This window comes from Bufo bufo, chromosome 11 (assembly GCF_905171765.1).
Source record: "Bufo bufo chromosome 11, aBufBuf1.1, whole genome shotgun sequence".
NCBI classification, from domain to species: domain Eukaryota; kingdom Metazoa; phylum Chordata; class Amphibia; order Anura; family Bufonidae; genus Bufo; species Bufo bufo.
The window spans coordinates 75,432,403-75,444,706 of NC_053399.1; the positions used below are offsets into that span (position 1 = coordinate 75,432,403).

The 12,304-nt window shown below is 47.4% G+C and overlaps 1 protein-coding gene across 2 annotated transcripts in view; it reads left to right on the top strand.

Annotated features, from left to right (window-relative positions):
- Positions 1–12,304, top strand: part of INO80 (INO80 complex ATPase subunit) — a 125,705-nt gene that overhangs the window by 77,333 nt on the left and 36,068 nt on the right. For both annotated transcript variants that reach the window (XM_040411848.1, XM_040411849.1), the window contains exon 26: positions 3,796–4,018. In XM_040411848.1, coding sequence (XP_040267782.1) covers positions 3,796–4,018 — 223 coding nt within the window. The remainder of the gene's footprint in view (positions 1–3,795; positions 4,019–12,304) is intronic.

The following is a 12,304-nucleotide window of genomic DNA, read 5'->3' on the forward strand; positions in this document are numbered from 1 at the left end:
GGGGGTCAATCAACAAAAGTCAATCAGTTCTTGGGACATATACAGTATTGGCATCAATAAATCGGGTAACTCTGTTTGCTTACCGTAATGTAAAGTTCTGATTCAATATATTATTAAAGGGGTTGACCACTTTCTGGCTACTTGTGACCACCGCGTGGCACTTACTGATCTAGCCTTTGCTGATTTTCTGTGTGGTTTGCTGTATCTCACAAGCCATGTTGGGTAGATCTTCTGTGCTTGTCCACAAGATGGCCGCTGATGGAGGGTCATGTGACCAGGCAAATCTCCTTCTCCATGTGATGTCCCCTCCATTCTAACAGACTGCACCTGCATTAATCTTCCAGCGGTACAAGTGCAGATGATTGGAGGAGACATCACATAGAGGTGGTCACATGACCTTCCATCAGCGGCCATTTTAAGGGCAGCACCTCACAAAAGACTGTGCATGAAGGGGCTTACAAAATATAGAAAATGATGTAGAATTTTAACAAAGACTATATTAGTAAGTGCCATATGGTCATCTAACAGACACATTGGTCAACAGTAAGCAGAAAGTGGTCAACCCCTTTAAGTTTATTTTCCAGCTCTTGTCATCTCTCTCTTCTGTGGTCTCCTAGTTTGTCTGTCCACAGAACCCCTACAATAATTGGCCCGTTTGCTTGACACAGTGGCCTATGATGCTCCGTGTAAAGCATTACCTCAGTTTTCTCTTGACGTCTGCGTCAAGTTTTACATAAGCGTCACAATAGAGTTTGTATGGCCGCCGCGCTCGCGTTACGAACCGCCAACAGGAAGAAACGGCTTTCGCGTGTTTCCATGGACTCCTCCTATCTTTTGCCATGTGTTGCGGATGGTGGAGCCATTCAAGTCAGCGGGTCCGCGCCACAGCGCAGAGTTCGCACAGATGGTGCCTGTGTTATTACGGGCATGGCGGCCAGTTAAAGTGTAAGGCTGTGTTCTCACTGCCGTCAGACGTGACGGAAGGCATCGTGATGTATAGAGCTGCTGTACTCTTCCTATCAAAACAATGGAAACTGCAACACAACCTGATGAGTGACCAGAGGCCAATTCAAAGGGTTTAAAGCGGTTATCCAGCAGTTAATATTGATGACCTGTTGTCAGGATAGGTCATCAATATCTGATGGTCGGGGGGGGGGGGGTCTGCAGAATGGAACGGCCACCCCCTGATAGACCAGTCCTATCCTTGTCTGTAATGCATACAAGAATAGGACATGTTCTATTTTTTTGCGGAACGTCCCATACGGGCATGGAATGCACACTGGGTCATTTCCGTTTTTTTTCAGCTTCATTGAAGTGAATGGTTCTGCATATGGGCCACAAAAAAATGGAACGGGCACGGAAAAAAAATACTTTTATGTGCATGAGCCCGAAGTAGTACATCCGAATATTTTTAAATCTATAGGTCTTATATGTATTTTATCTTATTAAATAATGCAAATATATACCGTAGGTCTGTATTCATTAATACATTGGGCGTTTCTTCTTTTCCTTAGGCCTCATGCACACGACCATTGTGTGCATCCGTGGCCGTTGTGCCGTTTTCTGTTTTTTTTCGTGGACCCATTGACTTTCAATGGGTCCGTGGAAAAATCGGAAAATGCACCGTTTTGCAGCCGCATCCGTGATGCGTGTTTCCTGTCCGTCAAAAAAATAAGACCTGTCCTATTTTTTTGACGGACAACGGTTCACGGACCCATTCAAGTCAATGGGTCCGTGAAAGAACACGGATGCACACAAGATTGGCATCCGCGTCCGTGATCCGTGGCCGTAGGTTACTTTCATACAGACGGATCCGAAGATCCGTCTGCATAAAAGCTTTTTAAGAGCTGAGTTTTCACTTCGTGAAAACTCATATCCGACAGTATATTCTAACACAGAGGTGTTCCCATAGTGATGGGGACACTTCTAGTTAGAATATACTACGAACTGTGTACATGACTGCCCCCTGCTGCCTGGCAGCACACGATCTCTTACAGGGGCTGTGATCCGCACAATTAACCCCTCAGGTGCTGCACCTAAGGGGTTAATTGTGCATATCATAGCCCCCTGTAAGAGATCAGGGGCTGCCAGGCAGCAGGGGGCAGACCCCCCTCCCTCCCCAGTTTGAATATCATTGGTGGCCAGTGTGCGCCCCCCCGCCTTCCCCCTCTATTGTAATATCATTGGTGGCCAGTGTGCGGCCTCCCCCGGCCCCCCCTCCCTCTATTGTAATATCATTGGTGGCCAGCGTGTGGCCCCCCAAACCCCCCCTCCCTCTATTGTAATATCATTGGTGGCCAGTGTGCGGCCCCCCTTCTATTGTATTAATATCATTGGTGGCCAGTGTGCGGCCTCCCCCCCCCCCTTCCGATCATTGGTGGCAGCAGAGAGTTCCGATCGAAGTGCCAGTTTAATCGCTAGGGCTCCGATCGGTAACCATGGCAACCAGGACGCTACTGCAGGCCTGGTTGCCATAGTTACTTAGCAATATTACAATATTAGAAGCATCATACTTACCTGCTGCGCTGTCTGTGACCGGCCGGGAGCTCCTCCTACTGGTAAGTGACAGGTCTGTGCGGCGCATTGCTTAATGATCTGTCACTTACCAGTAGGAGGAGCTCCCGGCCGGTCACAGACAGCGCAGCAGGTAAGTATGATGCTTCGAATATTGTAATATTGCTAAGTAACCATGGCAACCAGGCCTGCAGTAGCGTCCTGGTTGCCATGGTTACCGATCGGAGCCCCAGCGATTAAACTGGGACTCCGATCGGAACTCTCCGCTGCCACCAGTGATCGGGCAGGGGGGGGAAGAGGGGAGGCCGCACACTGGCCACCAATGAAATTACAATAGAGGGAGGGGGGCCGACGGAGGCCGCACACTGGCCACCAATGATATTACAATAGAGGGGGAGCCGCACACTGGCCACCAATGATATTACAATAGAGGGGTGGCAGCACACTGGCCACCAATGATATTCAAACTGGGGAGGGAGGGGGGTCTGCCCCCTGCTGCCTGGCAGCCCCTGATCTCTTACAGGGGGCTATGATACGCACAATTAACCCCTTCAGGTGTGGCACCTGAAGGGTTAATTGTGCTGATCACAGCCCCCTGTAAAAGATCGGGTGCTGCCAGGCAGCAGGGGGCAGTCATGTACACAGTTCGTAGTATATTCTAACTAGAAGCGTCCCCATCACTATGGGAGCGCCTCTGTGTTAGAATATACTGTCGGATCTGAGTTTCACGATGTAACTCAAATCCGATGGTATATTCTAACATAGAGGCGTTCCCATGGTGATGGGGACGCTTCAAGTTAAAATATACCATTGGATTGGAGTAAACTCCGATCCTATGGTATATTAACTCCTGACTTTACATTGAAAGTCAATAGGGGACGGATCTGTTTGAAATTGCACCATATTGTGTCAACGTCAAACGGATCCGTCCCCATTGACTTGCATTGTAATTCAGGACGGATCCGTTTGGCTCCGCACGGCCAGGCGGACACCAAAACGACTTTTTTTTCATGTCCGTGGATCCTCCAAAAATCAAGGAAGACCCACGGACGAAAAAACGGTCACGGATCACGGCAAAACGGAACCCCGTTTTGCGGACCGTGAAAAAAAACGGTCGTGTGCATGAGGCCTTATGGAAATGTAAAAGATGCCTTTTTTTGGTTTAACGGTGTAGATGGTTTGTGTGTTGCTGTCATTTCATGTACCTTTACAATCCCAACATTGCTGAAATGAAGACGGTGGGTCCGCTGGTGTAATGTTTCGGACACTTTACCTTCTCAGGTGACTGCACCCCCAATAGACACCTACTGCAGTGACCGAAGTGCGGAAAACGAACGGCAGATGATGAGAAATGGGGCAAACGAGGTCACAAAGTTGCTTACGTTTGGACCACCCGGACGTCATGTTGATCGGCTCCTAAGGGATTCGCAGTTTTTCCCGGAGAATCCTTGTGGTCTTCTGGCAATTCGTCCGTGTCGTGGTTGGTCATTCATCAGGATCCCAGGTAAGTGAATGACTGCTCGCAGCGCAACGTATCAGACTCCGGTCACATGAAGAAAAAACCTTCTGAACGGTAGAGACTTTCTGTGAAATATAGGGGGTCATTTACTAACATATAGGCGCCACTATTTGGCGTATATCTGTCGCAGGTTACTTGCGCCACAATCTGTGACTTTTCCCTGCTCGCGCCAGGTCTGAAAAAAAAAGGAGGTGTGGCGCGGGCGGCGAAGGCCCGTCTCATTTATCATTTAAATCGTCTAAATATATGCCTAAGTTATCTATCTACATAATTTTGGCGCATCCACCTCTAGCTAAAGGGGTATTAAGACCGGTCTTCGTAAATGACCCCCATAGTGTCTGTCCTGTGTATCGCAGTGTACTTGTAGCGTTTCCATGTCTGAGCACTTCCTCCTACAACAAGATGAATAGCATTCACGGTAATGTCACTTATTTCTCATGCTACCTCACGTAATACGCTCTCCTGCCGTCTGGTGGGGAGGACTGTGGGAATCTCCAATACCTTCCTGTTCCATTGATAAAAAATGGCTGAGCTTTAAAAGGAAGGAAGTGGCAGAGTTGTTAGCGGTCTCAAAGGTTCATTCTGATTGTGCTGCTAGACGAGGCACTTCTCCTGACCCTATTGTTTTCCTTCTTCTAATAGAAAATGATGGGATACTGTAGAGACTCAAGGTTATCTGTCACACCGCGTGCCTCTCCGAGATTCTTTGCGTTCTTTTTATTAGGTTTTTTAGCTTTCTTTTTTTAAGCAAAGAATTGTATACATAGTAGGAAATAAAGCTTCCGTTATCTTAAGCTGCAGCTTTGAAATACTCAGTTGTAACTATGTCCAAGTGTCCTCTGCATTAACATTTCTTACCCTTAGACTGTAAGTGTTTCGCGGATCCGCAAAACACAGATACCGGTGTTCTGCCAGATTTCTATACCTTGCGAAAACGCTATACCGGAAGTGACGCGGCCGCACAGGAATCAGCTGGAGGAGGGTGTGTGCTGCGCAAGCGCACATCCACTGGATTAGCAAAAAATCGTTGCAGCGCCGTGGGAGAAGGACTTCATGCGCAAAACCGTACACCGCACGTGCGCACTTAGGGGGTAGGTAGATTTTCCAGCGCAAAATGTTCCATCAGTTCTACCTACCCCTGAGTGCGCACGCACAAATCATCAGGAGCAGTTCATCCTTACCGCAGAGCTGAGTGCTGGATATTGGGGTCACCACAGAAGCGGTGTCCCCCAATATCCAGCACTCAGCTCTGCTATGTGGAGACCTCGATATCCAGCACTCAGCTCTGCTATGTGGAGACCTCGATATCCAGCACTCAGCTCTGCTATGTGGAGGCCTCGATATTCTGCACTCAGCTCTGCTATGTGGAGACCTCGATATTCTGCACTCAGCTCTGCTATGTGGAGACCTCGATATTCTGCACTCAGCTCTGCTATGTGGAGACCTCGATATTCTGCACTCAGCTCTGCTATGTGGAGACCTCGATATTCTGCACTCAGCTCTGCTATGTGGAGGCCTCGATATTCTGCACTCAGCTCTGCTATGTGGAGACCTCGATATTCTGCACTCAGCTCTGCTATGTGGAGACCTCGATATTCTGCACTCAGCTCTGCTATGTGGAGACCTCGATATTCTGCACTCAGCTCTGCTATGTGGAGACCTCGATATTCTGCACTCAGCTCTGCTATGTGGAGACCTCGATATTCTGCACTTAGCTCTGCTATGTGGAGACCTCGATATTCTGCACTCAGCTCTGCTATGTGGAGACCTCGATATTCTGCACTCGGCTCTGCTATGTGGAGATCTCGATATCCTGCACTCAGCTCTGCGGTAAGGATGAACTGCTCCTGATGATTTGTGCGTGTGCACTCAGTGGTAGGGAGATCTGATGGAACATTTTGCGCTGGAAAATCTACCTACCCCCTAAGTGCGCACGCGCGGTGTACGGTTTCGCACATGCGCATGAAGTCCTTCTCCCGCGACGCTGCAGTGATTTTTTTTTCTAATCCATTGGATGTGCGCTTGCGCAGCCCTGCACACACCCTCCTCCAGCTGATTCCTGTGCGGCCGTGTCACTTCCGGGCATAGCGTTTTCGCAAGGTATAGAAATCTGGCAGAACACCGCCCGCGTGCGCCGTTTTTGTTGTTTTTCTTCTTCACCCATTTACTGTGGGGGGAATCAGAATCCAGATGAACCCTTGATTTACATTTAAAAATAAAAAAAACAATTTCGTGTTTTTGCCCCCTAATGTATGCAGCAGATGTAAGATGTATGGTATAGAAGGGTTTGTGGCTGCACCTATAGGAAACAGTGGTGTGGTGCTCTTCCCTATATCTTGCAGATGTAAGATGTAACTGTTGTGTGAGCCCCTGGAACTACCATAGATAGAATGCTTGTGATGTGTTACGCCATCCGTAATCTGCCGCTGCGTTCCCTTAATACAGTAGATTCACTTTATTTATTTTTTTTGACAATGTGCATTGCCTGAACGCTGTATGAAATTTGCTCAGGGAAAAACAAATCCTCAAGTAGGAAGACCCAGAGGAAATGTTTCCGGCGAAATGTTTTTAAACAAGGTGGTCTGATTTCCTGTTGTGAGAGTGTGTGTCATACATTCCCACCATAAATTCCTAAGACGTACAAGCACTACCATGTGCAAACACTAGGTGGCGCTCTAATACACGTAATGGGGCAGTGAGAGCCTGACGCATTTGCAATGACAGGTGGTGGACCGCGCATGTACAGTTACAGTAGATTTGTAAAACCTACAGTTTTGATGGAGAACATTCTGCAGGTCCCATAAACATCTGTCTGTGTTACTAGAATATTTTCATATTACGGATATTTTGTTTAATAGTATGGTTATATAAATGGGGTTAGGTGTAAAGGTTAGACATAGTATGTTTGAGCCTTTGGAGGCATATGTTTATTCGTGCAGTCCTATTAATAAGTAATAACATATATGCTGGGTCCATTCAGATCAGGTTTAAGCAAGGCCTTACATTTGAGCACATGTAGTACTCTTTGTCTCCACATGAGGCAGTATTGCAATATTAGTGTTGACAGGTGCCTCATCCAGGTGAAATAAAGCACATCTTATTACAGTGGTCGGCAAAGTGCGGCTCGCGAGCCACAAGCGGCTCTTTAGACCCTTTAATGCGGCTCTTTGGTGCGGGTGGGCGGCCGCGCAGCCAATATCGCGCCGCTCAAGCTGCTTGCAAAATGTCTGTCATGCGCCTCCTGCCCCGTCTGTCTGCTCCTTCCACTTTATGAATGAAGCAGGCAGGCGGGGCAGGAGGCGCATGACGGAGAGATGTCACGCTGCGCACAGCAGCAGAAGGGCGGGCAGCGGCGCTCTAGTTCGGCTGCCCACTGCCGGCCATGTGAGGAGTGGTGAAGAGGCCGCCGCTCAGGAGGAGCGAAATGTCCTGCAGCAGAAAGGTAGGAGCTGCCCCCGGTGTGTGCACTGCACCGGCCCCGCCGCAAGTGTCCCTGCCTCCTCCCTTCCCCCCCACTAATACATTACTTTACTTACTGGAGGGCACTTATGGGGGATATCTGTGGAGGGCACTTATGGGGGATATCTGTGGATGACACATATATAGCATCTTATGCTATATATGTGTCATCCACAGATATCCCCCATAAGTGCGTCATCCACAGATATCCCCCATAAGTGCGTCATCCACAGATATCCCCCATAAGTGCGTCATCCACAGATATCCCCCATAAGTGCGTCATCCACAGATATCCCCCATAAGTGCGTCATCCACAGATATCCCCCATAAGTGCGTCATCCACAGATATCCCCCATAAGTGCGTCATCCACAGATATCCCCCATAAGTGCGTCATCCACAGATATCCCCCATAAGTGCGTCATCCACAGATATCCCCCATAAGTGCGTCATCCACAGATATCCCCCATAAGTGCGTCATCCACAGATATCCCCCATAAGTGCGTCATCCACAGATATCCCCCATAAGTGCGTCATCCACAGATATCCCCCATAAGTGCGTCATCCACAGATATCCCCCATAAGTGCGTCATCCACAGATATCCCCCATAAGTGCGTCATCCACAGATATCCCCCATAAGTGCGTCATCCACAGATATCCCCCATAAGTGCGTCATCCACAGATATCCCCCATAAGTGCGTCATCCACATTACATCCACAGACAAGTTTAATAAAAGTAAAAAATGATAAAGATAAAATGAAATAATAATCAAGATCCAAATAAAAGAAAGTACATATAAAAGTATGTGAAAACACACTCTGGGCTCATGCCCACGAATGTAAGGGCGCCGTGCCTGTGCTGCGGACCGCAAATAGCGGTCCGCAATGCACAGACACAGACCATGGGGCAGCTGCATTAGGATCGTGGACCCATTTACTTGAATGGGGTTCGCGATCCGCATCCGGCTGCCCGCACCGCAAAAAAGTAGCTCATGCTGAAGTGAATGGGTCCATGATGCGGGCTGCACACGGCCAGTGCCCGTGTATTGCGGACCTGCCGTATGCGGCCTGCAATATGGCAACGGCGGGCACACGGTCGTGTGCATGAGCCCTAATAGTCCTCACTGGTACTGTTGACGCAATATTTTAGGTTTTAAAAATGTGGCTCTCGAAAGAAATTTCAATCGTGGTTTTGGCGATATTTGGCTCAGTTGACAAAAAAGTTTTCCCACCACTGTCTTATTAGGTTGTGCAAATTGGGCGCAACACTATTTAGTGTTCCTGGTCACGGGATACTGCAACTGTAGGGCTCTTGTGGCTGAACTTCAGGACTGGAAGGATGTGAAGTACATCAGATTGTGATGAAGAGACTGGTAGGCGGGGGCTGATTGTCCATAGACTCTACAGTAAAATTTCCCAGGGGGCCACCCAAGTCCTCCTCTCCTTTGCTGACTGGGTACATATGAGCTCTCAACAGTAATTAATGTTGTGAGAATCAGGTACACATGAATCTGGCTAATGACTGCACGTGCCCTCCTGAATTCAACTTCTGTGGTCGCACCTCACATCACCTAAGCCCCCCGCTCCATAGACAACTGGAGGAGGAGGACAGAAGATGGCAGCTATTGGTGACGACCACATAGGGCCAGCTTTTGGGGCAGTATATTGTTACTACACTGTGTTATTTGGTTCTGCTGGGATGGTATTTTGCGTGATGGTATTGCTTACCCCGCCTTCTTGTGTTGCCCCGCCTTCTGTTAATTTGGACCTGCCTGCAAAATGAGGCCACTTTTAGATTTTATTTTATTTTTTCTAGGGCCACTTTGTTTCCAGTTCCCCCCCTGTTGGTAGGTGTACTTCTCCACTTGTATTTTTCTTCCAGGTTTTATTCAGTACAACGCGTTTCGGGACACTTTAACCCCATGATCAAGTATATTGGAGGCTACCACTCCAGTGTGTACCTGTACTCTTCACAGTTTGTAATTATTTTAGTGTCTATCTACATAAAGACATATGGTCCTCTGTCATATTGCAGTTACTCACCAAAATGAGTACACTGCAATAATAAAAAATATATTCCAAGGTGTTCATACCCTTTAACATCAAAATCAGTGATGTAATAGTAAGGAGCTGGGAGGAGACTCCATACTATTACGGCATTCTGATCTTATAGGTATTGTCACTGGGCCTGGGCAATCAGCAGCAGTATCACTTGTGCAATACACATCTTGGCATCTTAACCCCTTCGATACCGCAGTCGATATCAACTGTGGCATCTAAGCCGTTAAACAGAGGGAAGGGTCTCCAGGGCTGCATTGGGAACTCAAAGTGGCCTTGGGAAATTTTTTTAAAAGTGACCCCATATTGTAGACAGGGCCAAATGCCTTAGGTCGGGCCAATCCCCCAAGAGGTGACCCTATTTTAGAAACCACATCCTATATAGAATTTACCAAGGGGTGTAGTGAGCATTTTGACCAGGCATGAGCGAACTTGTGTTTGAAGTTCGGCATACGAGGTTCGAATTCGGGTTCTCTAAGAATTTCGTTATAGATTCCGCTACCACGGACCATAAATTAGCGGAATCCATAACGAAATTCTTAGATAACCCGGAACTTTGTACTCTGAACTTGAAACACAAGTTCGCTGAGCACTAATTTTGACCTTACTGGTGGCGCTGGCCCTGATGCATTGTCATCATCCCTCCACGCTTGGTCCACAGGGTACTAAAGGTAATGTTTTTGGTAGGGTACATTGCCAGTCTGCCTCTTAGGGGCTCCTTCCGTTGCTCCATCAGTCTCTTCCCAATGGCAGCGGGGCAGCCATGTACATATCCCTATTCATCTGATTTGCCATCTTTCCAGGCTTTGTCAGTCAAGTTGACAGGGAGCATCGTGGAGGAGCTAAGTGGGTAAAGACCATTGTCATTGCACTTAAGACTTAATTAGCATTTTTAAAATACTGATTTCTCTTAAATGCTGTAACGTATTGTGGGGAGGAAAGTTATAGTTTTGAAATGCTGTCGCATTTTGCCTGGTTTCATATGATTGATCCTGCTGACCGATGTCCTTTAATAGTAGACTAGTTTTTCTTTGCACACAGTTTTTTATGTATTGTTATAATGTAGCCATTGCACTTGTAACTAAAGGTTAAACAAATGTCAGAAACGGAGGGTATTGTTTTCAACATGTGTTTATTACAAAAACTACAAACAGGATGCTGGGCTTTCCTGAAGTAAAGCTACAAGGCTGCGATCAGCACCCCATCTGTTGGCTGCTTCAATGAAATGCACTCATTGACAAAAAAACATTATTGCACCAAGAAGAAGGTGTTGGAATGGAATGAAGATATATGTAAGTGATTACAATATTAGCGTGAAAGGAAAAGTTAATTTCGGAAAACTGTACAACAGAAAGAAAGCTCTAGGACCTTGGCCTATCTGCTCTTCTTCCAGTCTGCCTGTTATGTGCCTTCTGGATCCAACAGACTTGCATTCTAGCCTTGGTGTCTCTTTAGACTGTGCCTAAGTCTCCTGGTGCTTGCACCAGAGTTCCTGATCTGAGGGGTCAGCTGCCAAGTACACCAGGATTATCCTAGGATGTAGTAGTCCGGTTTCTCCCCTGCAACGAAGTCCACATCCCTTAGGTTTTGGCTCGACATCAAACTGGTTACTTTGCACAGTGGTTCCACAACCACTGATCCATAACATTGGGCTGCAGAAGATAACGCCTCAGCTCAAATGCATGGTTGGCGATAAATCTGGCAACCGAGCAGACCAAGGAATAGTTGCAGTCTGGCAGATACATTCCAGGAAAACCTTTGTTGTGTGTGTATTAACCTGCTGAAAATTCAATCTGGCATTAGAGACAACAGATGTAGCCTCAGGATGTCCTTCACATAGCGCTGAGCTCTCCCTTGCACCACTACTAGGGCTGGCAGACTTTCGTATCCGCTTCACACCAGCCGTTGGGGCAGTTTGTCTCTGCACAGCAAAGGCAGGACTTAAGTGCTCACCACGAAGCCCTCATACTCAAACCCGACTGTAGTTGGATCCCAAATAGAACCTGCATTCATCACTTCCAGTCTGTAGCAATCCAGGTTTCTTGCTCACGACAACCACTGCAAAAGGCAATGGAGGCTAGCTGTCAATGTCTGGACACGTAATTGGTGCCATGACACTAAATTTCCTTATGCTAAGTCCAAGGAAATGGTCTCGCCAGAGACAGGGGTGTGTAATGAAGGTGCCACTTGTATCTGTATTGTGGGCAACAAAACTGTGGGAGCTGCCCTTGCTTGTTGATGGATCTATCTGGGCCATCTGGAGCCTGTTCGCCATCTGTGCTTACCCTCATGTAACCACTAATTCCAACACATTTTAACCGCTAGATCAGAATGGCCTAGATTGTTATCAGTTTATCAAAATGGCCATCCTGCCTGTCTCTGTTCAGTCTGTCAGCTGGGCATAATGGGGGACATTTATCAAACTTGTGTAAAGTAGAACTGGCTAAGTTGCCCATAGCAACCAATCAGATTACACCTTTCATTTTCCAAAGGAGCTGTGAAAAATGAAAGGTGGAATCTGATTGGTTGCTATGGGCCAGTTCTACTTTACACCAGTTTGATAAATCTCCCCCAATGTCTTTGAGTGCATCTCAGCAGCATGTCTAGCAGAGTGCATCTAGAGGCATGTAGTCCTAAACTGCTGTATGAGCACACATCAGGGTTCAAAGGGGAAGAAGAGCTATATGGCTTTTACAGGTCAGATTTTGCTGGAATGGTTTTCAGGCACCATGTCGCATTTGAAGAGACCCTGAGG